General features: G+C 45.4%; 3 protein-coding genes, 1 non-coding gene and 2 pseudogenes across 4 annotated transcripts; 4 read left to right on the forward strand and 2 right to left on the reverse strand.

Annotated features, from left to right (window-relative positions):
• The first annotated feature begins 1214 nt into the window (after positions 1-1214).
• LOC133915037 (shaggy-related protein kinase kappa-like) lies at positions 1215-7067 on the forward strand. Its single transcript, XM_062358036.1, has 13 exons — positions 1215-1553; positions 1977-2270; positions 2639-2737; positions 2946-3005; positions 3094-3366; positions 4501-4575; positions 5421-5477; positions 5659-5799; positions 5878-5928; positions 6010-6105; positions 6450-6533; positions 6627-6729; positions 6878-7067. The coding sequence occupies exons 2-13, from the start codon at positions 2118-2120 to the stop codon at positions 6964-6966; spliced, it is 1281 nt and encodes a 426-aa protein (XP_062214020.1). The 5' UTR covers positions 1215-1553; positions 1977-2117; the 3' UTR covers positions 6967-7067.
• A 705-nt stretch (positions 7068-7772) lies between these two features.
• Positions 7773-10463, forward strand: LOC133915039 (prohibitin-6, mitochondrial-like). The gene is made up of 5 exons (XM_062358040.1): positions 7773-8020; positions 8107-8223; positions 9251-9421; positions 9523-9735; positions 10010-10463. The coding sequence occupies exons 1-5, from the start codon at positions 7847-7849 to the stop codon at positions 10202-10204; spliced, it is 870 nt and encodes a 289-aa protein (XP_062214024.1). The 5' UTR covers positions 7773-7846; the 3' UTR covers positions 10205-10463.
• A 5765-nt stretch (positions 10464-16228) lies between these two features.
• LOC133915040 (uncharacterized) lies at positions 16229-20777 on the reverse strand. Its single transcript, XM_062358041.1, has 3 exons — positions 20332-20777; positions 18420-18620; positions 16229-16904 (listed from the first exon to the last, which is right to left on the reverse strand). The coding sequence occupies exons 1-3, from the start codon at positions 20638-20640 to the stop codon at positions 16422-16424; spliced, it is 993 nt and encodes a 330-aa protein (XP_062214025.1). The 5' UTR covers positions 20641-20777; the 3' UTR covers positions 16229-16421.
• A 1681-nt stretch (positions 20778-22458) lies between these two features.
• On the reverse strand, positions 22459-23229 carry LOC133913984 (uncharacterized; annotated as a pseudogene).
• A 9-nt stretch (positions 23230-23238) lies between these two features.
• Positions 23239-24719, forward strand: LOC133913985 (probable acylpyruvase FAHD2, mitochondrial; annotated as a pseudogene).
• A 109-nt stretch (positions 24720-24828) lies between these two features.
• TRNAS-CGA (transfer RNA serine (anticodon CGA)) lies at positions 24829-24910 on the forward strand. The gene has a single exon. It is a non-coding gene; the product is annotated as a tRNA-Ser (tRNA).
• Positions 24911-25708: the final 798 nt, after the last annotated feature.

Consider the following 25708-nt stretch of genomic DNA (forward strand, 5'->3'; position numbering starts at 1 on the left):
ACCCCCTTAGAATAATGATGATGATGTTTCTACTTCTCACAGCGCAGCTCACATGGCCGCTTTACAGTAGCGTATGCAATCTGAATTGTAGATGTGAGACTCATTTGACCTGGTCAACGGATGACAGTAGCATGATGAGGATGAACAGAACAGCTATCCTTGTAGACCTTTTGAGTGCTCCCTTTTTGTTACCACCACTTGTTTCTTGTTGTTATTCATTTGGGCAAAGGCATGTGACTGCCTCCGTTTTTGTCTATCTTGCTTCCCAAACTACACCAAGTCTCTGGTTCCAAGCAGGCAGATAAGTAGATATGCATACATACAGAATAAGATAGCCAAGTTTTTTCCATGGCTGTTGAGGCCATGAAAAGAGCATACGGATGAGCCATGAACGGGAAGTTTACAACATCGGCTCAGTACCTATGTAACACATTGTCGTTTACAAAAGAACCACGGTGCAATACTGAAGTGCTTAATAGTCAGAAATGAGGCTGGAAAAAACTCTTGGATGATATTGTACAGTAATGATTCAGATATACATGAAGTTCGTATTACCCCACGTTGTTAAGAGATGCTGCTTTCTGACAAAGAGGTCGCCTGAAGAAACCATGCTTGTTGTATTGTTCTACCGAAAGCTCTGTGGCACATGCAGGCTTTTCCATATTTTTACTGGTACGGCGAACCATGTGTTTATTTGTGTTGGAAGAATAGATGCATTGTACAACTGAAGTCGCAGTTAGCTGATAGTCATTCAACAACAAATACCAGTTGTGCAATCTGTTGGTTAGAGCAGCACTTGTTCAAAGAACTAAAATATTACTTTTTTTAATATAGCAAAACCAGATTATCGTTGTATATTCATCAGAAAAGTCCCTTTTCCACTTTATATGCTTTCTTCAAGAAAGATGTTTAAAGTTCCATCCAAAAGTCAATCTGTAGTTGCAAATTTGACATAAATTTCCAGCACTGGAAAAGAACAGACAAATAGTGCATTATTTTTATCAGTTAAGCACATGTTCACCTAAAAAAAGAAAAGCACAAATTGCTTCTAAAAAATATACCTGCACATCACAAGTCACTTCCAAGTCAATCAAATCCATCAATCCAAGTATTTTCACTGCAAATTGACTGCAGCAAGCATCGCAGCCTCGAATCAGAGGTGTCACCTCACTCCACCTTCACAGCTCACACCCAATATTTGTTGGCATCTTCTTGTCTTCCAACCCCACCCCCTCCCTCCCCTGCAGCTTCCATACTCTCCCCAATAAATTTCCCTGGTCCTTCCATGCCGCGCCAATTCTTTTTACCGGAAACGGAAAAGTTTGCAAGGACCAGGAGCTAGCAGCTGCCCTCCACTACCTCACTCACTCCCACCACCAACTTGCTCAGTTGCTCCAGAGTCCTAACCATCTCCTCCCCCACTGGCCACTGCCCAGCTCAAGAACCCCAAAACGAGTGCTGGAGCGACTGCAAGAACCGTGAGACTGTGAAGGGCCTGTGTTTTGATCTGCTCCAAGAAATCGTCTTCGATCTCGGCGTGGTTTCAGTTTGAGGTACTGGCTCTGGTTTCTTTGATCCCATTCCCACCCGGAAAAAAATGGTTCTTCTGATTTCTTCTTCGGGTCCGGTTTGCGCGGTTTTGACCCAATTATCGAGGTATTGGATTTGGGATGGATCGACCGGTTTATCTCGGAGGATCTTTAGTCCAGTTTTGAGTGTGATCTGTCACGATTTGGAGAAAGTTGCAGTTGTTTTTTTACGCAAGGGTTCTTCTTGATCTCTGTGTGACTGGAAGCTCGGTTGCTTTTTGGGAGTAGTGAACTGTAGCTGAAGAATTAGCAGTGCTTGCGGAGTACTCTCTGCATCGCTTCAATCACCAGGAGAAGATTTTTGTGGCTTTTTTTCCATCTGTTCTTTTTCTGTATTTCTGCACTTACATGAAATTTACCCTAACATAAACAAATCGTACTGTGCAGCTATTATTGTTGAATTAATGGTGGAGGAACTGGCATTGGCAATGGAAGGCTGATCTTCCACAAGCGATGAAACTGCACACTGGAGTGCTTGCTCATCTTGACCTTGGTGATCTCGACTGAGCCTTACCACTCGGCTGGGGAATGGCGTATTCTGGACAAAGGCATGGTGGTGTTGGGAACTCCTCGAGGCCAGGGAATGGCTTCAAGGGGCAGGCCAGCTCGGTCGAGTTTCTGGGAAGGGAGATGCTGGAAATGCAACTGAGGGATGCCAAGCCCGATGCAGATGATGAAAGGGTAGGTTTCTACTACTGTTTGATTGGCTTGTCGCTGAACTAATGTTAATGTTTTAGTCAGAATGAGCAATCACTTAATCACCACATTCAATCAGAATACATGTACAAAGCCAGCCTCGTCCCTCCTGTGTGGTTCTTTAATGTAGCATTGCATATTGGAGCATACATAAAGATGCGATCTCCTATACTGCATAAAAGATATACTGCATATTGGCAATGTGATCTCTATCCTAGAAAGGCATGTTTTTGTGTTATTGCTTCATGATCTTATCACTTATCCTGTCATACCTATTCCAGAGAACCTAAAGAAACTCGTGGATCAATTCTTCACTTCGTTTTCTTATATGAAGAGACTTAGTTTATTTGCAGGACATGGGGTCAGGCTCAGATGTGATTGATAGTTCTAGTTCTGAAGCTGGTCACATAATAGCTACTACAATTCGTGGGCGCAAGGGCCTGCCTAAACAGGTAAGGGTGATTTTAATCCTTCACACACACACACACACACACACACACACACACACACACACACACACACACACACACATGTTTGGTTGTGAAACAACTATCCAACAAATAATGGCACACACACACACACACACACACACACACACACACACACATGTTTGGTTGTGAAACAACTATCCAACAAATAATGGTATGTTTTGTGATACAGTCAGTCACATACATTGCTGAACATGTGGTTGGAACTGGTTCATTTGGGGTTGTTTATCAGGTAAACTTCTTACTTTTCCATTTTCTGAACTGTTTTATGCCTAATTGATAGTGAAAAGCATATAACTTTTTCCTTGTCAACTCTTCAGGCCAAATGCCGAGAAACAGGAGAAATTGTTGCCATAAAAAAGGTTCTCCAAGATAAGCGTTATAAGAACAGGGAGCTGCAAATTATGCATATGCTTGACCATCCAAACATCATCGGTCTTAAGCATTACTTCTTTTCAACAACTGAAAGGGACAAGCTTTATCTCAATCTTGTTCTCGAGTTTGTTCCAGAAACAGTAAACAGGATTGCAAGACAGTACAACCGAATGAATCAACGGATGCCCCTCATTTATGTCAAACTGTACACCTATCAGGTCTGCCCTGACTACTTGGTTTTTTTACTAATTATGAATGTTGTTAAATGCTGTTATTGCTTTAGAATGTTGCCCTCCGTTTTATCATTCATCGTCTAACTAAAGCAATTTCTTTAGAAATAAAAAGAAGAACTTTTGTGCCCTCTGTCTAATCCCATACCAAAGTATTTTATAAATAGTATGAACAAAACATATTCGAGGCCCTTCCACACTATATTGTTATTTTGCGATTTTAAAGAAGACAAAGGGATAAGCTCTGGAAAATGTGGGGTACTTTCGTTCAGTAGAGTTGTCTGGTGGTCATAAGGCATGCATGCCACATGTTCCACACTCAACCTTACATATTATGGATATGAATTTTATTCTGTAGGGCATTAATTTAACATGTTCATTCATCTTAATTGAAACTTAAAATAACAGAGGAAATAGAGCATTTTTGTTCTCCAAAATTATATATGCAATTACTTTTATCTACATGTTGTCTTGTAGAGCTAGCAGTGTGGTGGCATTAGTCTCTTATCTTCTTGGCAGTCATCTGTTTGCATCATGTCTGCTTGAAGTCTATCTTTAACAGTTGAGCACTGTACTGGAAGTCTGGAACCTCTCCAGAAGTTCTATATAAATGATTCACTTTGATTGTATCCATGAAGAATCTAAGATAAATATTGAGGCATTTTAAGACCCAATGGAGCCAGCCTGTCAGTTATTCTGTGATCCTGTCTTTGGATTTATGTTCGACAACTTACTTCCTATATGTTTAGTGGGACACTTTTGAATGATTGCTAGTATACAGAGTTTGCACTGCATGTCCACATGAGATTTAAGCCCTAAGTTTTAGTCAGATGAGTGGCTTGAATCCACTCTTCATGGACTAACATAGGTCATTACTGTATAACTCACAGTTAGTGCAAACATAATTGTTTACGTGGCTCTACTCTTGATTTTATTCAGCTATATTTTGTCTTTGACGTCAGTGAGAATGTTTGCTAATATGATTTGGTATAAATTTTTTTGCTCTTTATGAAGTCAAACAATTTCCAGCTGCCTTCAGTTACCTTTTAGTATCATATATGCGCACATTTCTACCATGCATTAAGTAATATAATCTTTGTCCTAAATCTCTTTACTTTGCAGATATGCCGAGCACTTGCTTATATACATAACTGCATTGGCATCTGCCACCGTGATATCAAACCGCAGAATGTTCTTGTGAGATTTCAACCTCTTTCTTTTGTATGATAAATATGTTGTGTTGCATGTATCCTCCACATGTGTGGGATGTTGTGTTATTGGCACAACATGGTAACACCATCACACCATAAAAAAAACATTTGGTTTGTACAACTGTACAAGTGGGACTGAGTTTGTTGTTCATATGTAGCCCGATGTCATGTTTATTGGTTAGTTCCACCCCACATCTTTGGCCCTAGCAGTTTGAAATTGAAAACATCAGTCCACTTGTGCATTATTTAGTTTCCTATATATGAGCTATCCCATGTGCATTGTTTGGCGCATAGGATGCGGGATATCATATCGTGTGCTACTGTATATGCTGTTTTTCTTGTCAATGGTATCATCTCTTGTTCTTTTATAGCAAGACTGGACAAAACCCATGCTCCCAGTTTCTCAGATATGAATTGCATCAGTCCGCACTACTAATGCCTATGCTTGAAATATATTTGAGCATACAGCCTCAGAAAGGACAGCATGAAAGATCACTGCAACTAGCTATCTCATTAACCCATGAGCCCATGACCACATAGATTAGAGATTATTTGAGGAAGCAGGAGAAATTGTTGGCACTTGTGTTATTAAATTTTGAAATACAAATTATCATACATTGACTACCATGGAGTATAAAAAAAATGAGCTTCCCATGATGGTATTCTTTTTCTGCAATACTAAGGGGCTCTGGGCTCTATTTGCTTTGCCTCCTCCAAATGTTGAGATAGCTATTGTTTTACTAGTTCACCTTTTTTTCTACCTCAGGAATAGCATATTTCCGATGATGTATTTATGATTACTAATACATTTTACTAATCTTTCCTCTATAGGTTAACCCACATACTCACCAGCTCAAAATTTGCGATTTCGGAAGTGCTAAAGTCTTGGTGAGCTATCTTCTAATTTTGGCTACAGTTAAATGCACAAGAATGTTATATATGAAGAGAGACTAAATTTCTTGAAAAGAATAAAGAAATGCACAGTTCCACATTAAATGAAGGTCACCTACCTAGACATGGATTTTTTTTTTTTTTTAAAGTCTGGATGTCATGTTTTGCAAATATGCAGGTCAAAGGAGAGCCAAACATCTCCTACATATGCTCAAGATATTACCGGGCACCAGAGCTCATATTTGGCGCAACAGAATATACTACTGCTATTGATTTGTGGTCAACAGGCTGTGTTATGGCAGAGTTGCTTCTAGGACAGGTTTTGGACATTCAAAGTCTCCCTCCCTCCCTCTGGTTCTTTTCCTTTTGCTTCTTCTGATGGCATTCATACATGTAGCCTCTATTTCCTGGAGAAAGTGGAGTCGACCAACTGGTTGAGATCATCAAGGTGATTTTTTTATGGCATCTGTAACTACTGTTCTGCTACCTTTTTCTGGACCATGGCATATTGAGGCTTAGCAACTTGCAGGTTTTGGGTACTCCAACAAGGGAAGAGATCAAATGCATGAACCCAAACTACACAGAGTTCAAGTTCCCGCAAATTAAGGCTCATCCATGGCACAAGGTAATCTGCACAAAGATTATTTAGCTCAATACCATCACAAAGATGTTGGAATTAACTGTCATACAAAATGGATGCATGGTCAGTGCAAAATGCACAAATGATATACACTTATACAGCTTGGTACATACCTTTGGAACACAGAGATATCAGATTTGTATATTATAAGATTGTTGCACTTTTAAATTGTGAAAATTACTGGCAAGAAAAGCTATGTTTAAATTCTTGTAGTATTGTCAGTTTGACACTTACCATTACTATTGAAGTCAGGCATGCGAGCTTGCCCGCATCATGTGTATGTTATCTCTCATGATTCCTATGTTATCTCAAAGTTCTTTTCTATCCAGGTTTTTCAAAAAAGGCTTCCACCTGAAGCAGTGGACCTTGTTAGCAGGTTTCTACAGTACTCACCAAATCTACGGTGCACTGCTGTAAGCGCCATGAACTTTTATGTTGTTTTCACTAACTGTCTGACATGATACTTTGTGAGTTTTCATTCTTCTAACCGAGGAGCAATTCTTCAGTTGGAAGCCTGTATGCACCCTTTCTTTGATGAGCTGAGAGACCCAAACACTCGTCTACCTAATGGGCGACCTCTGCCTCCTCTCTTCAACTTCAGATCTCAAGGTAGCATAATTGTACTGAAATAGCAGTGCTGTTTTGTCTGTCAGTAGTTAATCTTCTGTTCCCTTCAGTGAACCTCCTTCAGAAGTTAATCTAGCTGCTTGAAAACTTATCCTCAGCTAAACTGATCAACTGTTTGCAATCTTGACAGAGCTAAAAGGCGTTCCTCCAGAAGTCGTCGAACGCCTTGTCCCAGAGCACGCGAGAAGGCAGAGTTTGTTCATGGCGCTGCGGACCTAGTTTTCGCTGGTCTTTTAGCCCTTTTTCCCACTTGTTTGTTCCCTGAGGGAAGCTTGTAAAGCTGTAGCTTCTCCTTTCCTTCCTTCCCTGCTCCCCCTTTCTACCTTTCTTGCTTCAGAGCTTTGTGTGGATGAGATCGTTGACAGACACTAGAACTGTTCCAGGATGTTAGGTTGAAGAAGCTTGTGTGTGGTGTGCAGTTGGTTTGAGGTTGGAGATTTCGGTTTCAGCGTTGTGTGATGCTTGTGAAGCTTCTGTCTTTTTTTTTTTTTTTTTTTTGGGAACTGACTTCAAGATTTCGTCATGTGAAGCTTGTGTGCACTGTGCAGTAAAGTAGTTGAATCATGAGAGAGATATTAGTCTACTATGAGAGTGTTGGATGATGCAATCATTCAGGAAAGAGGATGTTAACTACTTTATTTATTTAACTAAATTACGGGCAAATGCAGTGCTTCCCGATATGCAATGCATTGTCACAGTTCAAAATTATCTCAGATTTGCTTTAGAAAAATTTGGGAGTGGATATATATTATGAATAATGAGATAAATTTCTCACGGCCTCTCCGAGAAAGAAATAAGAATTATTTTTTCTCGCGAGAAATTAAATCAACTTTGCACGCAAGAAAGCCAGGATAATTTTCAGCCATCCGATCTCACGGATGAATCATCTTGCACCGCAAGACAAACCTGCCGAGTCCTTTCTTGCAGCGCAGGAAAGAACCCGGTCCCGGCACCCTCTCCTCCGTCCGATCGAAAATCCAGCGGCTGTGATCTCCCAGCCAACCTCCCATAACCCCTCCCTTCCCTTTCGTCGTCCACTTCCACCACTCAGAACCCTAGCTAAACCCCATTCTCCGCCGCCGGCACGCGCTCCGGCGAGATGAGCTTCAAGGGGGCCAAGATGCCGAGCGCTCCGCCGAAGGGCGCGGGCGCCCTTGCCAAGTTGGTGCTGGTGGGCGGCACGCTGGCGTACGCCGGCCTCAACAGCTTCTACAACGTCGAGGGAGGCCACCGCGCCATCGTCTTCAACCGCCTCGAGGGCATCAAGGACAAGGTGAGCCACCTCGATCACGGCCGTGAAGTGGTGCGATGTGCGAATATGGCTGATTCGGCTTGGATTTGGCTTGCATTTCCTCGCAGGTGTACCCCGAAGGGACTCACCTGATCATCCCGTGGTTCGAGAGGCCCATTATCTACGACGTCCGCGCCCGCCCCAACCTCGTCGAGAGCACCTCCGGAAGCCGGGACCTCCAGATGGTAACGTGCCGTTCCTCCGATCCTTGTGTCTGGGAGCTGTTGTAGTTTACTAATTTTGCTACGAATGTGTGTATTTCCTTCTCGATTCGCATGCCTATCACTATATTTGTAGTGAATATACTGCTCAATGTGCGTACCTAACTATTACTTGTTTTCGGGACAAGGGATCTGCTTCTGGTCGGAATAGTTGAGATGATGTGGCTGCGGCTTGTAGGCAGCTTCTCTGGTTCTGAACTGATTGGCGTTTCGTGACATGTGGGTGGTTTGAATAGCTAATTTGGCACTGTCACTTCAAACCCTGGTTCTGTTGCAACTTACAGCAGGGACCTGCAATGAAGGAACTCAACATTGCAGGCTTAGCATCTATTTTGCGTATATCGCTCCACCACACCGAGAAGAGGTCTTAGCTAATTCACATTACCTCTTGTTATTTCAATCCTTCCATGTCCAATCGTGACCCTTGATCTGTCTGTGAACCGGAAAGGAGGTATGGTACTCAAAATCAACTTGTTACTCTGCCTTCCTATCTGACCAAACCTCTAAGGCGAGGATCCTCCTCGAGTTCTACCGGCACCCAGCCCACAAGTTTTTGTTCATCTCAGCTTAAGCACGCCCCTTGCTAGTTGTGGATCTAGCAACCCTGATAGCCTTTAGACTGTTACTAACTGAATGATTCATTTCGACCTGTATACCATTGTGCATTAATCTGTTCTGAGGGTGTCTTTGATTTTAGTAAACAGCCACTTACAAAGCGTATGCTAATTTGTGAGTGTTTTTTAACTTTTCAAAACCCTTAATCCTTTAATATTGCCAGTGAATCCAACTTTTGGTTCATCACAATCATTGTCGTCACCATTTAAGATGGTTTGCTCATGTTTAATTGTATTTTGGAAGAAATAAAAACCCATACTGACCATGTGAGTTAGTTGTGTTGCAAGTTTCTTGTTTTGCACATGCACTGGAAAGTATATTGGCACTGCAATTCCTTTCTATATTTGATTTTGATACCAGTTAATAACTTGGACAGGTGAGAATTGGTCTTCGTGTTCTTACACGACCCATGCCAGATCAACTACCTAAAATCTACAGGAGCCTGGGGGAGAACTTCAACGAGAGAGTTTTGCCTTCAATCATTCATGAAACACTCAAAGCTGTGGTTGCGCAATACAATGCCAGCCAGCTGATCACACAGAGAGAGGTATCATTTCATGTGTTTAGATATGCTCCCTAGATAATAGCTGATCTTACTAGGATTGCAGGATATTATGATAACGATAACAACTCATGCATCCAATGCAGGCTGTAAGCAGGGAGATTAGGAAGGTTCTGACTGAGAGGGCCAATAACTTCAATATTGCTCTGGATGATGTGTCCATCACAAGCCTCAGCTTTGGAAAAGAGTTTACTCATGCCATTGAAGCCAAACAGGTTGCTGCACAAGAAGCGGAGCGTGCCAAGTTCATTGTTGAGAAGGCTGAGCAAGACAAGAAAAGTGCAATTATCAGGGCACAGGTTAGCTTTCCTTTCTTGTATAAAAGCAATAAAGCATGTGTTGGTCTGACTTGTGCAAATGGGAAATGTATAAGCAATAGAAAAATAAAGTAGATTTTGGATGACTTTCACCTACTTCCCTCGTAATTTTATCTGTTCGTAGTTTCAGTTTCTTACTAGAGGGATATTGGCAGTGTTCTTTGATGTGTCTTTGTATTTTTATATATGATCTTTGTATTTGTTGAGTCATGCTTGAATCTGAATCGCTATCTGTTTTGGACCTACATTTGAACAGGGTGAAGCTAAGAGTGCAGAGCTTATTGGTCAAGCCATTGCCAACAACCCTGCTTTCCTCGCTCTCAGACAGATTGAAGCTGCAAGGGAGATCTCTCACACCATGGCTACCTCAAACAACAGGGTGTACCTTGATTCCAATGACCTTTTGCTGGGACTCCAGCAGCTGAAAGTGGGGGGCAAACAAAAGAAGTGAAATGATTATCCAGTTGTTTGATAGTTACTGTCCGACGTCCATGGAAGAGTGGTTTAAGAGGAATACTATGTCTTCAATGTAGTTTCTGTCGAAGGTTTTATCTGATCCAGAACACACGTGAAAACGAACCCTTTGTTGCCGCAGTTTTATGGGGCAACTTGCAAGTGCAATGGTAGCTGGTATTTTTGCTGTTCAAATCACTGGAGGAAGTTTGTTGTGAATGTTGTTGCTTCTGGGAATGATTTGCTGGTATCTTTAATGCTTGGTTCTTGGGTAATGTCCCACCTATGAGCATTCTGGTGCCTCCATACGATGAGAAACAGGAACCCATAATAAGCTGGCTACTGAGGTCACACTCATGAAATGAACTGATTAGTTTTTTTTTAAGTGTTACCAACCCACGACCCTAGATACAATTGCAGGATTCAGTGTGCATCAACGCATGAAGAGGCCGGACACTACCATACCCAGGAGAAAACACGAGCGGGGCACCAGTGTGAGCAGTAATATGCAATAGGAAAAATACCTTCGTATTTTGTACGCAAATTAGCTTTCCAGTGTTGAATTCATTCAAAAGTTCAAATAAAGTATATTCTTTCTAAGTTGCAAATAAGTGACATTTTAGACATTAGCGTGGTTTCTTTCGAAAAGAAAACGACATTATCACATTAGCATGGTTGTTTAGCCATCCGCAAAAGAGAATATAGCCTAGCTTAGGCTTGACAAGATGTTTTAACTTCAAATGTGCATAAATAAAAGCTTATTATACAAACGCTTGGAAGGAAAATACATAAATAAAGCTTATTATAAATGTGCATGCTATGAAAAATTTAGTTGCCCCCAAATGGGACAATGAAATGCAGGCACGTCATTTTTGTGATGGACCGCATTAAGCCGCGACCGTCACAGAGAGAGCAACCTACATGGAGTCTAGTTTTTAAAGCAAAATCGACCACTGATTATTGTAGGGTCCTAATCCACCACTGATTATTTACTTCCATATGTCATCCTTGGCGGTTCCTGAAAGATTAACAAAAGCATTCGATTTAAATAAGAAAATGCAGAATCAAACTTCACATTGTAGCCTCATGAGTTGCTCGTCTATAATCGTGTCTATCAATGAAGAAATATACCTATCGGATTGAGCTAAAGGACAACGTCCATGATAATATAGCTTGGAACTGAAGGCTCTCGCGCTTGAGGGCAAGCGCAATTTCAAGGGGAATCGTCATGGCTTAAGCTGATCCGACGGCTCAGAGTGTTATGGACCGATTCGCCTGTGATCGACGGCTCCCATAGCTTCTTCCTCTCAGCGCTTTTGCCAGGTCGGATTAGACACAGTTAAACGTTCTTACCGTTTCTGTTATTTTAGTTAAGCTTCGGGTAAACTCGACAGTATCGTACGGTCGAGATTAAGCAGGGGACACCCAAGCTCTCGTCCTTATCCCTCGCCGGCGAGCCCTGGCGAGCTCCCGAGTCTTGCGTTTTGCGGTGGTGCTCGTTCGATCCGGCCGGAGAGTCTCGCCTATTTTTTCTTTTCGCACGGCAGGGCAGATCGGTTGGTTACAGTCCGACTCCGACGTCGCTTCTGTCTCCATCAGTCAGACTGACTTGCCACCTCATAGCCGCGGAGGGCGGGCGAGGCTCAGCGGCGACCGGCGAGGGCGCGCATCTTTGTGGCGCCACAGCTCCGGGAAGCAACAACACCACGGGCGCGGTCTCCGCCACGTGCATCGAGAATCCGACATTTTGTTGGCCTCCCTCCGCTCGGCTGTCGCCTGCGCACTGCTGCTCTTGACTGGGAGAGCAACTTAACGGTTTGTTACAATCCGAAGTTGCTGCTGCCGCGCTTAAGAGCAATCCGCATGCAGTCCGCCAGTTCGTCCGTGGATATAAAAGGGGAGGCAGGGCAGCGCAGTGTCGTCTCCTTCCATAACGATCATCTAGTTTTCCAAAGATTTCGATCCAGTCGATCGACTCACTCGACTCGTCGAGTCGACAACTCCATCGATCAAGATGGACTACCTCTTCTCCCCTTCCGCTGAAAGCCTCATCAGCCGCTACCTCCGCTCCAAGATCGCCGGCGAGCCCCACGACGCCTCCAGCTTCATGCACGACGTCGACGTCTACACCGACCACCCCTACGAGCTCGTGCGCAACCGCGCCCCCGCGCTTGGCACCGGCGACGGAGACGGCCGAATCTGGTACTTCTTCAGCCCCGTGCACTACGTCGGTGGCAAGAACACGTCCGGGCGCCGCGGCGGGTCCCGGAAGCGGTCAAGAACCGTCGGCGCCAACGGCAAGCTAGGAACCTGGCACTCCGAGGGAAAAAAGAAGACGATGGAAGGAAGCGCCGCCGGCGGGTACGTAGAGAACTTCTCGTACCACGAGAGGACGGCGTCGGGGTTCGTCAAGCCGGGCTGGCTGATGGTCGAGTATGGCATCTTAGAAGAAGACGGCGGCTGCAACATCGTCCTATGCAAGGTGTACAAATCGCCTCGGGGGCCTGGCTCGGACGTACCGTTTCCCCGCACATCGGCGTCGTCGGGCTGCAAGAGGAAGGCAGATGTCGTCGAACACCTCGAGGCTCCACGCACACCCAGCTTCTGGCCGCGACAGCGAACGCACGGAGACGACGACGACGACTGCATGCTATTCGCGGATAGCCTGGAACGCGACATGTCAGACGATCGTGCGGCGCCAGCGTACCAAGAGTCAGAACCCATGTCTAGAGGCGAGCTCGCGGCGCCGGCGTACCAAGAGACACAGCACATGTCGGGAGGCGGTGAGCCTTCGGCGTCGGCGTTCCAGGAGACAGAGCACGTATCGGGAGGTGAGGCGCAGCTCGCACCAAGCGCGGGCGACCTGAGCGGACTGCCGTGGTTGCAACAGTTCATGGAGACCGACGACGACGAGGTGGTCATCCAACTCCCCCACGATTTCAGCTACGAGCGATATCTGCTGGGAGACGACCAGCCGGGCGCCGTGCTGCCAAGCGCTGCTCAGCCGGAGGATGCCGCCGTTACATGCGCCCAGACGTCACAACATGGTCCCCCAGAAGAGGACATGATTGAGTTCAGCCTTGACGAGTTGATGGGTTCTTCGGCGTCCGGCGCGTGCAGCGGCTTGCAAAATCTAATCACTGATGACGACGACGACGACGTGATGTTGTGCGGCTTGTCGTGTCCACCTGCGAACGACGACAAGATCGAGTTCATGGATGCTGGGGTAATCGTTGAGGAGCTGCTCGCTTCTTCCACGCCCGGCGAGTGCAGCGCCTTGCAAAGTCCACTCACTGACGACGACGTGATGTTGTGCGGTCTGGCATGTCCGCCGATGGATCGTGCCTGCGTAGAGCAGCTATTCTCGGCGCCCCCTGAGCGGTTTGATCCTTCCTACGTGGAGGAGCTGCTCTCGGATCTCTAGATACACGATGCACCTTTTGATGCACAGACTAGCTTAGGTTTAGCCCAGGGCAGCAAGTTGTACAAATCGATTACTGTATCTATTCGTTGATTCTTGTAACCCTTGCGTTGTCGTGGGAATGTATGATCTGATTGCGCTAAAGCAGGCATTATTGTTGTTTTAGCAGTTGTTTCAATTGTTGTCAATTATTTGCTTTCTTGCAAATGATCTGATTGTGCTATGATTCTCTTGGCAAAAAAACTCAGACGATGGTATGCAGGAACATGCACGTGAATGATCCCCGTTCACCTCCCTCCTCGCCGTGTTTAGCGTCTCGGACGCCGCCGCCGAGTGCCCCCGCATCCACGCCAAGATCGCCGTGGAGCTCAGCGCCAAAGCGGACGCGACGACGGCCTCCTCCGCGTCCATCACCAGCGCAGGGTGGAGTGGTGCGAGGTGCAAGGAGCTTAAGGCACAGCACGTCGAGGTGCTCGTGGCTGGATGTGGATCCCCGACGCGCTCAATGGGGTGTACACTTGCCGCTACGGGGTCAGCTGAGTATGGAGCAAGTCCACCGCTATCGTTGACCGCCTCGACACACTACTCTTCGAGGGCGCCACGCCGCTGCAACAGGTACTGGACTTCTTCCCCTCTTTCTTGTCTCGGGGACAATGGAAAGATGACCTATTTTGTTGAAATGAGGTCTGCGATATGACTGTTTAGGAGGAACTAATAGTTGGTAGATTTGGGTACTTAACACTTAGAGAGATTAAATTGGTGATAAATTCTGATCTTTGCGTGATGATCTAGCAAATGACATGTGGGGTGAACGTTGATATTACTCGGTGCTATTTTATTGCAAGGCATTATTTTTGTTTTAACAATTGTCGCAATTGTTGTCAATTATTTGCTTTCTTGCAAACGATCTGATTGCGCTACGATTTTCTTGGCCAAAATCTCGACGATGGTATGTAGGAACATGCATGCTCGCCGAAATAGCTATTGCACGAACCAAACGAATAATGTACACAGATAATGGCATTTCTACCAAACCATGACGATTTACAGGATGGAGATCTTTTAACAGTGTAAATAATTAAGCAGGTTGCCCGCACAAAATTTGTAACTTGGCAAGGGCCAGAGTGCCCATGATAATACATCGCTCACGCAATCCATGTGCATGTCTGAAACCTGAGCGCCCTCCAGTTTCTAGCTACCGTTCAAAAATCGAGTTCATGTATGCCGGGGTAACATCGTCCAGACGTCACATGTTCCACCTGCGAATTGAACGAGCTGCTCGCTTCTTTGGCTCCTGCAAATTCATGGTGATATTGATCTGCTTGCGCTTTGATCGTTTCTTCTTGCAAATTCATGGTGGTCTGGGCACCAAACCACAAGCATGTAAGTACAAATGAACACACGAGCCGCCTCTCAACTACCTTTTGTTCTTCTGGGAAGTTAAACATAGTACTGTGTCCCTGTTGTCTAAACCTTCGTATGGCTGTATTTCGCTACTCCCTGCATGTCGCCTTAGGTCTATGTTTATGAGTTCGATATACGCTCTATGTCTGATTCTGCGGTTGTAAAACTACATACTAGTGATTTCTGTTAATATCTTAATAGAAATAGAATATCCCTACGTACGAAAACAATAGAACACATGAGCAAACGCTCCACAATAGCACTTAAAAGGCGAACGGGCTCATAGCCCGGTGGCAAAATCCCAGGAAAGGATCGAGCCGGCCGGAGGTTCGAACCCTCGAACTCGTACAACTCTGCCTCCAATAAAACCGTAGAAATAGATTTCACTGTTCAAACAAAAAAAAAACAATAGCACCCAAAGAAGCAAAAAAAAACCTCTAGTTCAGGCCCAACTTATATGGTGTATAAGTAGACGCAAGTTTCTTTCATTTTTTCTCCTTTGGTTGAGTCTTTTTCAGGATAACGCGAAGAAATAATTGTTTTTTTTTTTTTTTGCACGTGAGAACTGTCTTTCCATTAAGCGAGGATAAAACAGAGTACATGGATTATTAGCAAGGTAGGACTATAAAACTAACCTGAAAAACAGAGCAAAGTAATAAAGGAAAGACTACCCTAAACCTGAAGGACACATCTAATTAAATAATGGCTTGACGAAAACCTGATAACAGAGATCTACAACAGGCGATAACAGAGACTGTGCATAGACCCATTCTTTTTTTTTTCTGAGAATATATACATCCAGTTTAATAGCCGATAGAAGCATTCCACCCAAAACCAGACTACACCACTTGATAGCCAAAAAAAGGACTCACAGCCCATACCAAGCTACCACATGTGAGTCGTCTACTACTAAAAAAAAAAACATCTTAGTGAAACACATAAAAAGTAAATTTAGTGTTTGATCCCTGATGAGTTAGAACAATCACTTTCACTAACCATCTAAGCCAATACTTGATCCTCACGTAGGAATTCGATTGGTTATGTAAAAACAAAAAAAAAAAGTATGTTTCTCCACTAGGTGCAACGATATTGTCCCTTTCACCATCCCATCACACATCACTTCTGTTTGCAACGAGAACTAGGGTACTGGGCATTGCAAAGCATGTTTTAGGAGACCAACACATCATGCCACGTACATTGAAATTTCGAACACAATATTCCACGCGGAAATGAATTACATTAACGACCATGCATGCAGTAGCTTGTTCCACGACAAGGGAAGAAATGTACGAGTCTGTACCACACTACACAGTACACACATATGATGCACGTGTCCATCCATGATCCATCAATCGGTTGAGTTGGGCATGCGACCGGTCGAGCTGATGGATCAGAACTTGGCGATAAAGTCGTGGATGTGTTTGCTGACCTCGTCGGCCTTCTCCTGCTGGATGAAGTGGCCGGCGCCGGGGATGACGACGACGTTCTCGAGCAGCGGCACGTCGGCCTTGAAGCCGCCCTTGTGCAGGTAGTCCTGGATGCCCGGGTAGTGGTACGTGAGGTCGCCGTCCCCGACGATGAACTTGGTCGGCACCCGCACCTTGGCGTCCGCCCACGGCGCCGCCAGCTCCCAGTTCCGGTCCATGTTGCGGTAGTAGTTGATGGCGCCCGTGAACCCCGTCCGCTCGAACTCCGACGCGAAGTAGTCCACGTCCGCCTCCGTCAGCCACGGAGGGAGCGGCGAGTCGTCATCGGCCGCCGGCGGCGGCTTCTCGCCGCCGGCTGCCTCGGAGGTGAAACGGTTGCACAGGATCTGCCGCATGATGTGCCGGGCGTTGGCCGGGCAGAATTCCTTCTCTGCAACCCCAGGCTCCTGCACCGTGCGTCCGTGCAAACAACAAAATTATGCACACCAGAATTAATCGTACCGTGTCACTCACACAAGATACGTGCTATAGCTAATTTGGATGCCTGATCCTAGCGAATACTCTCTCCATTTTTGTTGCTTTGATTTTGTTGCATGTGTTAAGGAAAATTGATTTTCCTAAAAATTTAATTTGCAAAATTAATTGAGCCTGAGAATTGCTAATAGGGCTTGGCTGATGGGGGTGAGAGGTGAGAACAGAGAACGAGTCCTCTCGTTCTCATGGCGCAAGGCTGTTGCGTCCGATTTCCGTGGCTGACGACTCCTTCCTCTCCCCTATATTTTCTCTCCTATGGGCTCTTCTCAAGTACATAGAAAACACGTCAATCTAGAGCTGCCTTCGTTCACTCTGTTCTCTGCTGGTTCTACGGTAGATCGGCGACGAGCTCGCTAGCTTCCGGTAAGGTTGTTCTACAAGGTTCGGAGGAGAAGGAAGGTTGCTTCACCGAGTATTGGAGGTGCGATATTGAGGCTCGACTTCATATCACAGTGTGCTACGTCGTACGACAGAGGTACTGTATCTACATCTTCCTTGCTGACGAGACCGTGACACAAGCAGCGGCAACTGGATTTATGGGACAATAGCGACACCACTGTGCATTGCTCTTCCTTCTAAACAACTTAAGAGTGTGTTGTTCCTATGTAAGTAATCTGGGCAAATTTCTTAGTTTGTTTGGTGCGTGTGTTGTACTCACATTGATGAATTTGGGTCACTGAAATAGAACTGAACGATTAAAGTTGCTGATAGGGCCTTGAACTAGTAGTCTGATCAATACCTGTTTCCTGTCATTCTAGAAAATATTAAGGGCTAATCACTGTTTAGAAATTGCTAATCATATCTTGCTGTCCAGAACTTGATGTAGAGGTTTGGCACATCCTGTTAGAATTTTTCTAGTAGTCTTGTGTAATTCTTCAAGTTCTTGGGTCTAGTCTGTTTGGTTTGGTTGAATTTTGGTTGGTCGAGCAGTACACATATGCAGCTCTGAGTTTCTGATTAGCAATTTACTAGGAGCAGTAACTTTAATTCTTGATACTTACCGTGCATGATTAAGAAAGGTTAGGGTTCAAGGCCTTGTTAGCTTAGATAATTGTCTAGTTTAATATGTGCGATCACACTGCTGGTTCCCCGTATGAATAAATATGAAAAGAAGTTTGCTTGGTTACATTCATGCAAGTTTTAATGTAACAGGCAGTCCTTTTGGTCAGATTGTTTTTTTTGTTTCTTCCCCTATGTGTGACTATTTTCCTATTTAATATAACAGACAGTCTCATTTCGAAAAAAGATTCATACTAGTTTTCCTGGAAGTTTGGAGCGTTTCCATACGTAATACTGGACTTCCAAATTCCAATATTGTCCTAGTACTAGTACTATAGAAGAAGGAAATTTGCAGAATGCATATTACGGTTATATACGCGCGTGAGAAGATTAACAAGTAGAAATACAGAGTATATCAGCTTAATTACCTGGAAGCGGCAGATGTAGTAGGTGGGTCCGTAGGTGCGGTTGAAGTAGTCGGTGGTCTTGACGGCGCCGGCGCCGGCGCGGATCATGACGCGGCGCATGAAGGCGACGCTCGTGTTCACCAGCGCCGTCACGCGGTCCGGCCGGAACAGGCAGAGGTACCAGGCGATGAGCGAGCCCCAGTCGTGCCCCACCACGAACACCTTCAATTCAATCCGTGCCATCGTATCAGCATGCCTGATTCTTTCCAGAGAAAATATCACAAACAAGTACTGGCGATTCAACGTGCATGGTAGTCCAAGTACAGCACATGCATACTACAGCTTGTACCAACAAGGGTGGAGATCTAAAAAAAAAAAAGTCCAGCACATGCAGACTTGACAAACGCAACGGCTGACATGATGCCGTACTAGTTAGTACCTGCGTTTCATCTACTAGCGGTCTTGGCCAATTCAGAAACCAGCTGTCGTTTTACATGCTGCTATTAGAATAACTCTATTAGTCGTAGATATCAGCTATCTCTTAGTATTATAGTACATAGAGAGAAAAGAAGTGAGTGAAAGTGGAGATGAAACTGATGTGGAAGAAATATTAGAGAGCTCACTCTTAAAGAAGAGAAAATAAAAAATAAGTCTAAGCATCGTAAGGTATAACAAATTTAGAATGAAACTTTTTAAGAAATATGCTAAGAGAAAGTAACTATAGATAATTACTGGAGATGCCCTTATTCACAATACTATGAGGGTTCATCGATTTTTAAGGTTTGGTTTCAAGAAAAGACACCAGGTTTTCAACACCTTTAATACTCTAAACTTTTACTATCCATTTCTTTTTTATAAAATTGCAGATCCCAAAAAATCACTTTGATTTTGAGATCCCCATCCAAAAGTTATATTGTTGCAAAGGCACACTCCGTGTCTAAATCGCACCCCCACTCCCGGCCCGTTGTTGCAAGAGTGTGCCAATAGCATCTCCTCCGTGCCGCGGAGACCAGTAAGTGCTCCTCTGCGAGGACATAGTAGTAGGAGCCCATGGACGGGCATCTTTGCCATTGAGGCAATTGCTGGTGGGCAGCGAACTTAGCGTCATTTATGGTGGTGCAAACCGTGGAGCTGGACGTTCCATTCCAAATACCAAGACATAAAATAGTGTCGTTTTGAAAATTATCACGGTCATGAAAAATATAACATAGTTGTAATTTTTTAAAACTAATTTTCAAAATAAATCTAGCTATACCATTTTTAAAAATTCAATTAAATTTTTTTAAAAAATATTGATAGTCAAAGTTTAAATACGTTGAACATACGCAACTAAAAATGACACTCTTCTGAAACCGGAGGGGAAATGAGTAGAGTAGCATGCAGAGAATACACATCATATGTTGACTCGTATTTCTGGACGGTATGGAACAGACGAATCTTTTGCTTCACGTCCCAATCTAGACCCTAGCATCTTCTTCTTCTTCACCAGTTTCAGATTTTTTTTTTTACACGAAACCATTTTCGGATTGAAAATTAGTGGAAAGGAAATAAGGCACACACCCACACACGTGAAGAAAATTGAATGGCTAAGATTGACAGGGTTACCTGATGATGCTAAGATCATCTTTAACTATTTTACTTTTATTTCGTTCACTTTCTGATTTTTTTATTTTTATTCTTTTTATTTTTTATCATTATCAATAGCTTCTCTTTAAAAATATTTGTAAAGAAAAAATAGAAAAAATCCTATCGTGAAAAGAATAACATTAAAAATCTCTTTATGAAGAAAAACGGTCAAAACACTAAAGAGATCGAAAATCCTTTCGCGAAAAGATTTTCAGTCGCAAAAGGAATACGTTGGATATGGTTTAAGTGCAGGACACTAGCTCATGAGAAGAACCGGTGATGTGAACATCTAACTGGACGTGCGTACCTTGTTGAGGCCGAGCGCGTCGAGGAGGGCGCCGACGTCGCCGACGACGTGGAAGGCCGAGTATGACGACACCTCCGGCGGCGCGGTGGTGCCGCCGTAGCCGCGGAGGTCGGGCGTGATGCAGCGGTAGCCGCGCGCGGCCAGGTGCTCCATCTGGTGGCGCCACGAGTACCACAGCTCCGGGAACCCGTGCAGGAACACCACCGCAGGCCGCTGCGTCCCCTCCGCGCCGTCGCCGCCGGCCTCCGCCACGTGCATCGAGATGCCGTTCGCCTCCACCGTCCGGTGCCTCACCGCCGCCCCCTCCATGCTAACCGGCTCTCCCTTCTCTCTCGCTGGCTTCAGCTAGTTTGCTCCGTGCGCGCGCGCGTGCTACGATCGATGAGCAGCGTGCTACTTATCGGCGTCTTCGTTTGCCAAGGGGAGGAGGAAGCGAGAGAGCGACGTGTGAACGGAGGGGCCGAACGGGGACGGGAGTGGAAAAACATTTTGTGAGGTCAGTGTGACGTGCACACTGACGCATCACGCTTGATGCTAATCGCGAACGCGGAGGGAACGAGCGTGGAAGCTGGCAGAGCCGAGCGAGTCGGCATGTGTAGCCAGTCCGGCGGTTCCGGCGAACGCGTGCATGTCGCGGGCGCGTCCATCGGCGGCAGCGTCGCGCTCCGCATTGGTGTTTTGGGGCTTGCACCCCTCTCCACGGCAATGTCCACGGCGCACCGCTCTTGGCTACCTCGGCAATAAAATGGCTACCATCCGCATGAGCTCCTCATTGGTCTACACTCCAGTCACAACACCGGCAATGCGGCGATATTACGACTGCGGGGGGATGTCAGTCTGTAGCCTTGCTATCTTCAGCTTATTCTCCAATCTAACCGTCTGCGATGCTCCCGCTACGACTGCGTGGAGATGTTAGAGTATATTTGGTAGCTAGGATTTGTAATCCCATACTGACATATGTATCAGGGATGCTTCTTGCCTCTCAAATCTCTGTACTCTATTTATATCGTCCGAGAGGCTCAATACAATATATCTACAATCTCATACAATCTATTCTTCTTACATTGCTCATGAAGGCGACGGCGATCTGGAGCATCTTCTGGAACTCGACGAGGCTGTGGTGCAGGACGATGCGCACTTCGCCGTTGAGCTCCATGCAGCTGAGCGTGCACGACGCGACACGTCGCCGATGGCGCGCGACGCCAAGGTCTTGGCGATGTCGTTGGCGCTTGAGCTCCGTGGAAAGGAAATAAGGCACACGCCCACACACGTGAAGAGAATTGAAAGGTTAAGATTGACGGGTAACTGCCTGACGATCCTCCTCCAATTCTCAAGTGCAGGGCACTAGCGCGCGAAAAGAATTGAAAGGAATTGATGGTGACGTGAACATCTAACTGAACGTGCGTACCATGTCAAGGCCGAGCGCGTCGAGGAGGGCGACGACGTGGAAGGCGGAGTAGGACAACACCTCCGCCGGTGCGGTGGTGCCGCCGTAGCCGCGGAGGTCGGGCGCGATGCAGCAATAGCCGCGCGCGGCCAGGTGCTCCATCTGGTGGCGCCACGAGTACCACAGCTCCGGGAACCCCGTCCTCTCGAACTCCGAAGCGAAGTGGTCCACGTCCGCCCACGGCGCCGCCAGCTCCCAGTTCCGGTCCATGTTGCGGTAGTAGTTGATGGCGCCCGTGAACCCCGTCCGCTCGAACTCCGACGCGAAGTAGTCCACGTCCGCCTCCGTCAGCCACGGAGGGAGCGGCGAGTCGTCGTCGGCCGCCGGCTAAAAGCATTCAGCCCAAAACCAGACTAACACGACTTAGTAGCAAAAAAAAAGAAAGAAGAAGACTCACGGCCCATACCAAGTCACCACATGCTAGCTAGGTAGTCGCATATGACCACTAAAAAAAATTTCATACATGTACAAGAGCAAACCTTAGGTTTGATCTGTGATGGTAGAGGGTACCTCATTAACCATCTAAGGCAATACTTGATTCTCACATAGTAATTCGACTGGTTATGTAAAAACAAAAAAAAATATTTTATATTATTTCTTTCACCATCTCAACACACAGTACTTCTGTTTGCAACGAGAATTGCAAAGCATGTTTTAGGAGACCAACACATCATGCGACGTACATTGAAATTTCGAACACCTTATTCCACGCAGAATGAATTAAATTAACAACCATGCATGCAGTAGCTTGTTCCACGACAAGGGAAGAAATGTACGAGTCTGTACCACACTACACAGTACACACATATGATGCGCGTGTCCATCCATGATCCATCAATCGGTTGAGTTGGGCATGCGACCGGTCGAGCTGAGGGATCAGAACTTGGCGATGAAGTCGTGGATGTGTTTGCTGACCTCGTCGGCCTTCTCCTGCTGGATGAAGTGGCCGGCGCCGGGGATGACGACGACGTCCTCGAGCAGCGGCACGTCGGCCTTGAAGCCGCCCTTGTGCAGGTAGTCCTGGATGCCCGGGTAGTGGTACGTGAGGTCGCCGTCCCCGACGATGAACTTGGTTGGCACCCGCACCTTGGCGTCCGCCCACGGCGCCGCCAGCTCCCAGTTCCGGTACATGTTGCGGTAGTAGTTGATGGCGCCCGTGAACCCTGTCCGCTCGAACTCCGACGCGAAGTGGTCCACGTCCGCCACCGTCAGCCACGGAGGGAGCGGCGAGTCGTCGTCGGCTGCATCTGAGGTGAAACGGTTGCACAGGATCTGCCGCATGATGTACCGGGCCGGGCGTTGGCCTGCCAGAATTCCTTCTCTGCAACCCCAAACGGCGGTCTCGACTCTTGAGACGAGAAGCGCAGAGTTGTGTAATTATCCACGCTAATCTTGGCCGCACATATCCGATCCACCGGCTACGGGGGACCCAGGGGTGGTCGGTATTTCATTTACCCGTCCGGTTCGGTCGTTATTTCGTTTACCGACCACCCCAGCAGCCGCTGTCTTGCCGGAGCACGGCCGGGGCCTCCACCTCCTCGACACCTCCGGCTCCACCAACTCTCTCAGGTCGCGACTCTGCCGGCCATGGCAGCGGCGGCGGCGCAGAGCGGCAGAGGCTCCTCGTGGCGAGCACGAAAATCATCGGCGTCGCGCGCAGCTACGTCGCCCAGGCTATCCAGTCCCCAAGGTCCGCGCCTTCCCTCCGCTCCCAAGACACTGCCTGTTCGGATTTCCATCGCGCGGCAACCCATTCTTCCCGCGCGGACTCTGATTCGATCCCGTTGTCGCGTTGCTCGCAGGAGCCCGTGCTGTTCCTGAAGCCGACCTCGTCGTTCCTCCACACTGGCGTGGCCACCGGAGCCGCTCGAGTCGCTGCACCACGAGGTGGAGCTTGCCGTCATCTCCCGGCGCGCGCGCGACGTTCCGGAGGCATCCGCCATGGACTTCGTCGGAGGTAATTGAGAAATGCGTCGCAACAAGTGATCTGAGATAATTACGAGTTGAGTACTGGTGCGATAAGAAGGCTTGACATTCTCATCCATGGAGGAAAAATAATGTAACTGCATAGCGTGGTGAAATTCGTATAGGAAACTATTTACGGACTTGGAGTCGACAATAAGATTGTTTCAGCCTTACTGCTTTATTGTGGCAAGGAAGGATGGTAACTAGGGGAGATGGAATTTAACAATGCCAGTTTTGTTCGACAAGTTCATGCTTGTTCATTGCTGATTTTTCCACAGGCCGGAATATAAAGTATCTTTCATAGAACCTAGAAATATAGAATTCATGGACTCAACTTTTATTTTCTTGTATTGCTGGTTGCTGGAGGTGTTATGTATATTCACGGTGGTCTATGGCTTTACTGACAACTATTTGTTATCTGTGTTCTTCATCAATAGTTTTTTTTTTCCGAAAGGAGTGTTCTTCATCAATAGTGAACTTGAGTGAAAGGCTTACAATATGTAGTATCTTCTGTGGTTTCCCCTGTCTTTGTTTTAATGCTCTATCAAAATAAACAATTTAGGTTCATCTTTGTCCTACTTGTCAATATAGAGCACGCATCAATGTTACGTGTCATTAAAAAGTTTTTTTTTGTTCTTTTCAGCAGTGAGAAACGAAATATGAGATAACTGCTTACATCATTGGATTTCCCAGGTTATGCACTTGCTTCGGACAAGGGAGCTTCAATCTATTGCAAAGGTGAGTGCTACCATCTGTAGTTTTCTCTGAGTCTTGAACTACTACTACTATTATTGTTGTTGTACTATCATCTGTCATCCCTGGTGGTTGTTGAAAGATAGATAAGAATTAAATATACATAAGTAAATTCAGCAACATACACATCTTAGTATCATGAGTTTCTTTTTTCTACGATCATATGGAACACTGGCAGACTGTCAGGCAATCTGGTGCAAGTGATACTATTAACAAGCAGTGAACATACATGGGATCTTTTGTCATGAGTAGGTGCTGCTGCTGCCCCTTGTCATCGATTGATAGTCCTTATTTACGTACAATTTAAAGTATTTTAGACCAGTGGTCATAAAGTCGATATGTCCGAGTGGTTAAGGAGACAGACTCGAAATCTGTTGGGCTTTGCCTGCGCAGGTTCGAATCCTGCTGTCGACGATTATTTATTTTTTTCTGCACAAAAATTTTCTTCCTAGTTCATTGCAGTTTCATGGCTTAAAAAAAAACCAAATTCGTTGCAGTTTCACTTGGAGCTTGCTGCAAACGATAATTGATAGTAGCATCTATATATTTAACTGAATTTAAGTACCATGCGAGATTAGACGCAACTGTATAACAAATATGATTAAAGTTTTGATCATAGATATTGGAGGTGAATGAAAAACACAGGCGTGTCTTCAAGTGTACGCCAAAAATATGCTTATGGATGCTACGCCCGCTCGTAAACGTATACTTTTGGGACATCGACGTTGTCCATGATGATAAAATTGATTATGTAAATATATTTATTTATAATAGGATATATGATCATCAACTATATCTATCAAAGAGAATAATATGGGATTTTATACAGATCTAGACCTCACTTAGAATAATAGCCATACGTTATATTTTATTTTCATTATTTTCAAAAAAATAATTACAATAAGGACATATATAGATTTAAGAAATCTAATCATGGTACAACTCTATTGTGAATGTGTTTTTGTTTATATTCTTCTTGCTTCATGTAGTTTGTCTAGCTTCTCATTTTTTTAGGTTTGATGGCTCTCACTTTTTGCCTAGGATTTGATTGTCTTGTCTGAAATCAAATTATCTTTAGATGTATCCCTCTCATTTTTATATAGTTAGGTTGAGAAGACATAATATACCTCTGGAATATGGGCACATGATTTATTTACCTTATGACGGTTATAAAATCTACCGTCTTAGATTAATGGCACATGTATGATAGTG

The sequence above is a fragment of the Phragmites australis genome, chromosome 4 (assembly GCF_958298935.1).
Source record: "Phragmites australis chromosome 4, lpPhrAust1.1, whole genome shotgun sequence".
Lineage (NCBI taxonomy): Eukaryota > Viridiplantae > Streptophyta > Magnoliopsida > Poales > Poaceae > Phragmites > Phragmites australis.

Coding starts and splice junctions, on each gene's coding strand:
- LOC133915037 (XM_062358036.1), top strand. CDS start 2,118: ATGGCGTATTCTGGACAAAGGCATGGTGGTGTTGGGAACTCCTCGAGG. Junction 2,738..2,945: donor GCAAGGGCCTGCCTAAACAG/GTAAGGGTGATT, acceptor TTTGTGATACAG/TCAGTCACATACATTGCTGA. Junction 3,367..4,500: donor TCAAACTGTACACCTATCAG/GTCTGCCCTGAC, acceptor TTTACTTTGCAG/ATATGCCGAGCACTTGCTTA.
- LOC133915039 (XM_062358040.1), top strand. CDS start 7,847: ATGAGCTTCAAGGGGGCCAAGATGCCGAGCGCTCCGCCGAAGGGCGCG. Junction 9,422..9,522: donor AGCTGATCACACAGAGAGAG/GTATCATTTCAT, acceptor CATCCAATGCAG/GCTGTAAGCAGGGAGATTAG. Junction 9,736..10,009: donor GTGCAATTATCAGGGCACAG/GTTAGCTTTCCT, acceptor ACATTTGAACAG/GGTGAAGCTAAGAGTGCAGA.
- LOC133915040 (XM_062358041.1), bottom strand. CDS start 20,640: ATGGAGGGGGCGGCGGTGAGGCACCGGACGGTGGAGGCGAACGGCATC. Junction 18,621..20,331: donor ACGCGCTCGGCCTCAACAAG/GTACGCACGTCC, acceptor ATTGAATTGAAG/GTGTTCGTGGTGGGGCACGA. Junction 16,905..18,419: donor ACTACATCTGCCGCTTCCAG/GTAATTAAGCTG, acceptor CGCACGGTGCAG/GAGCCTGGGGTTGCAGAGAA.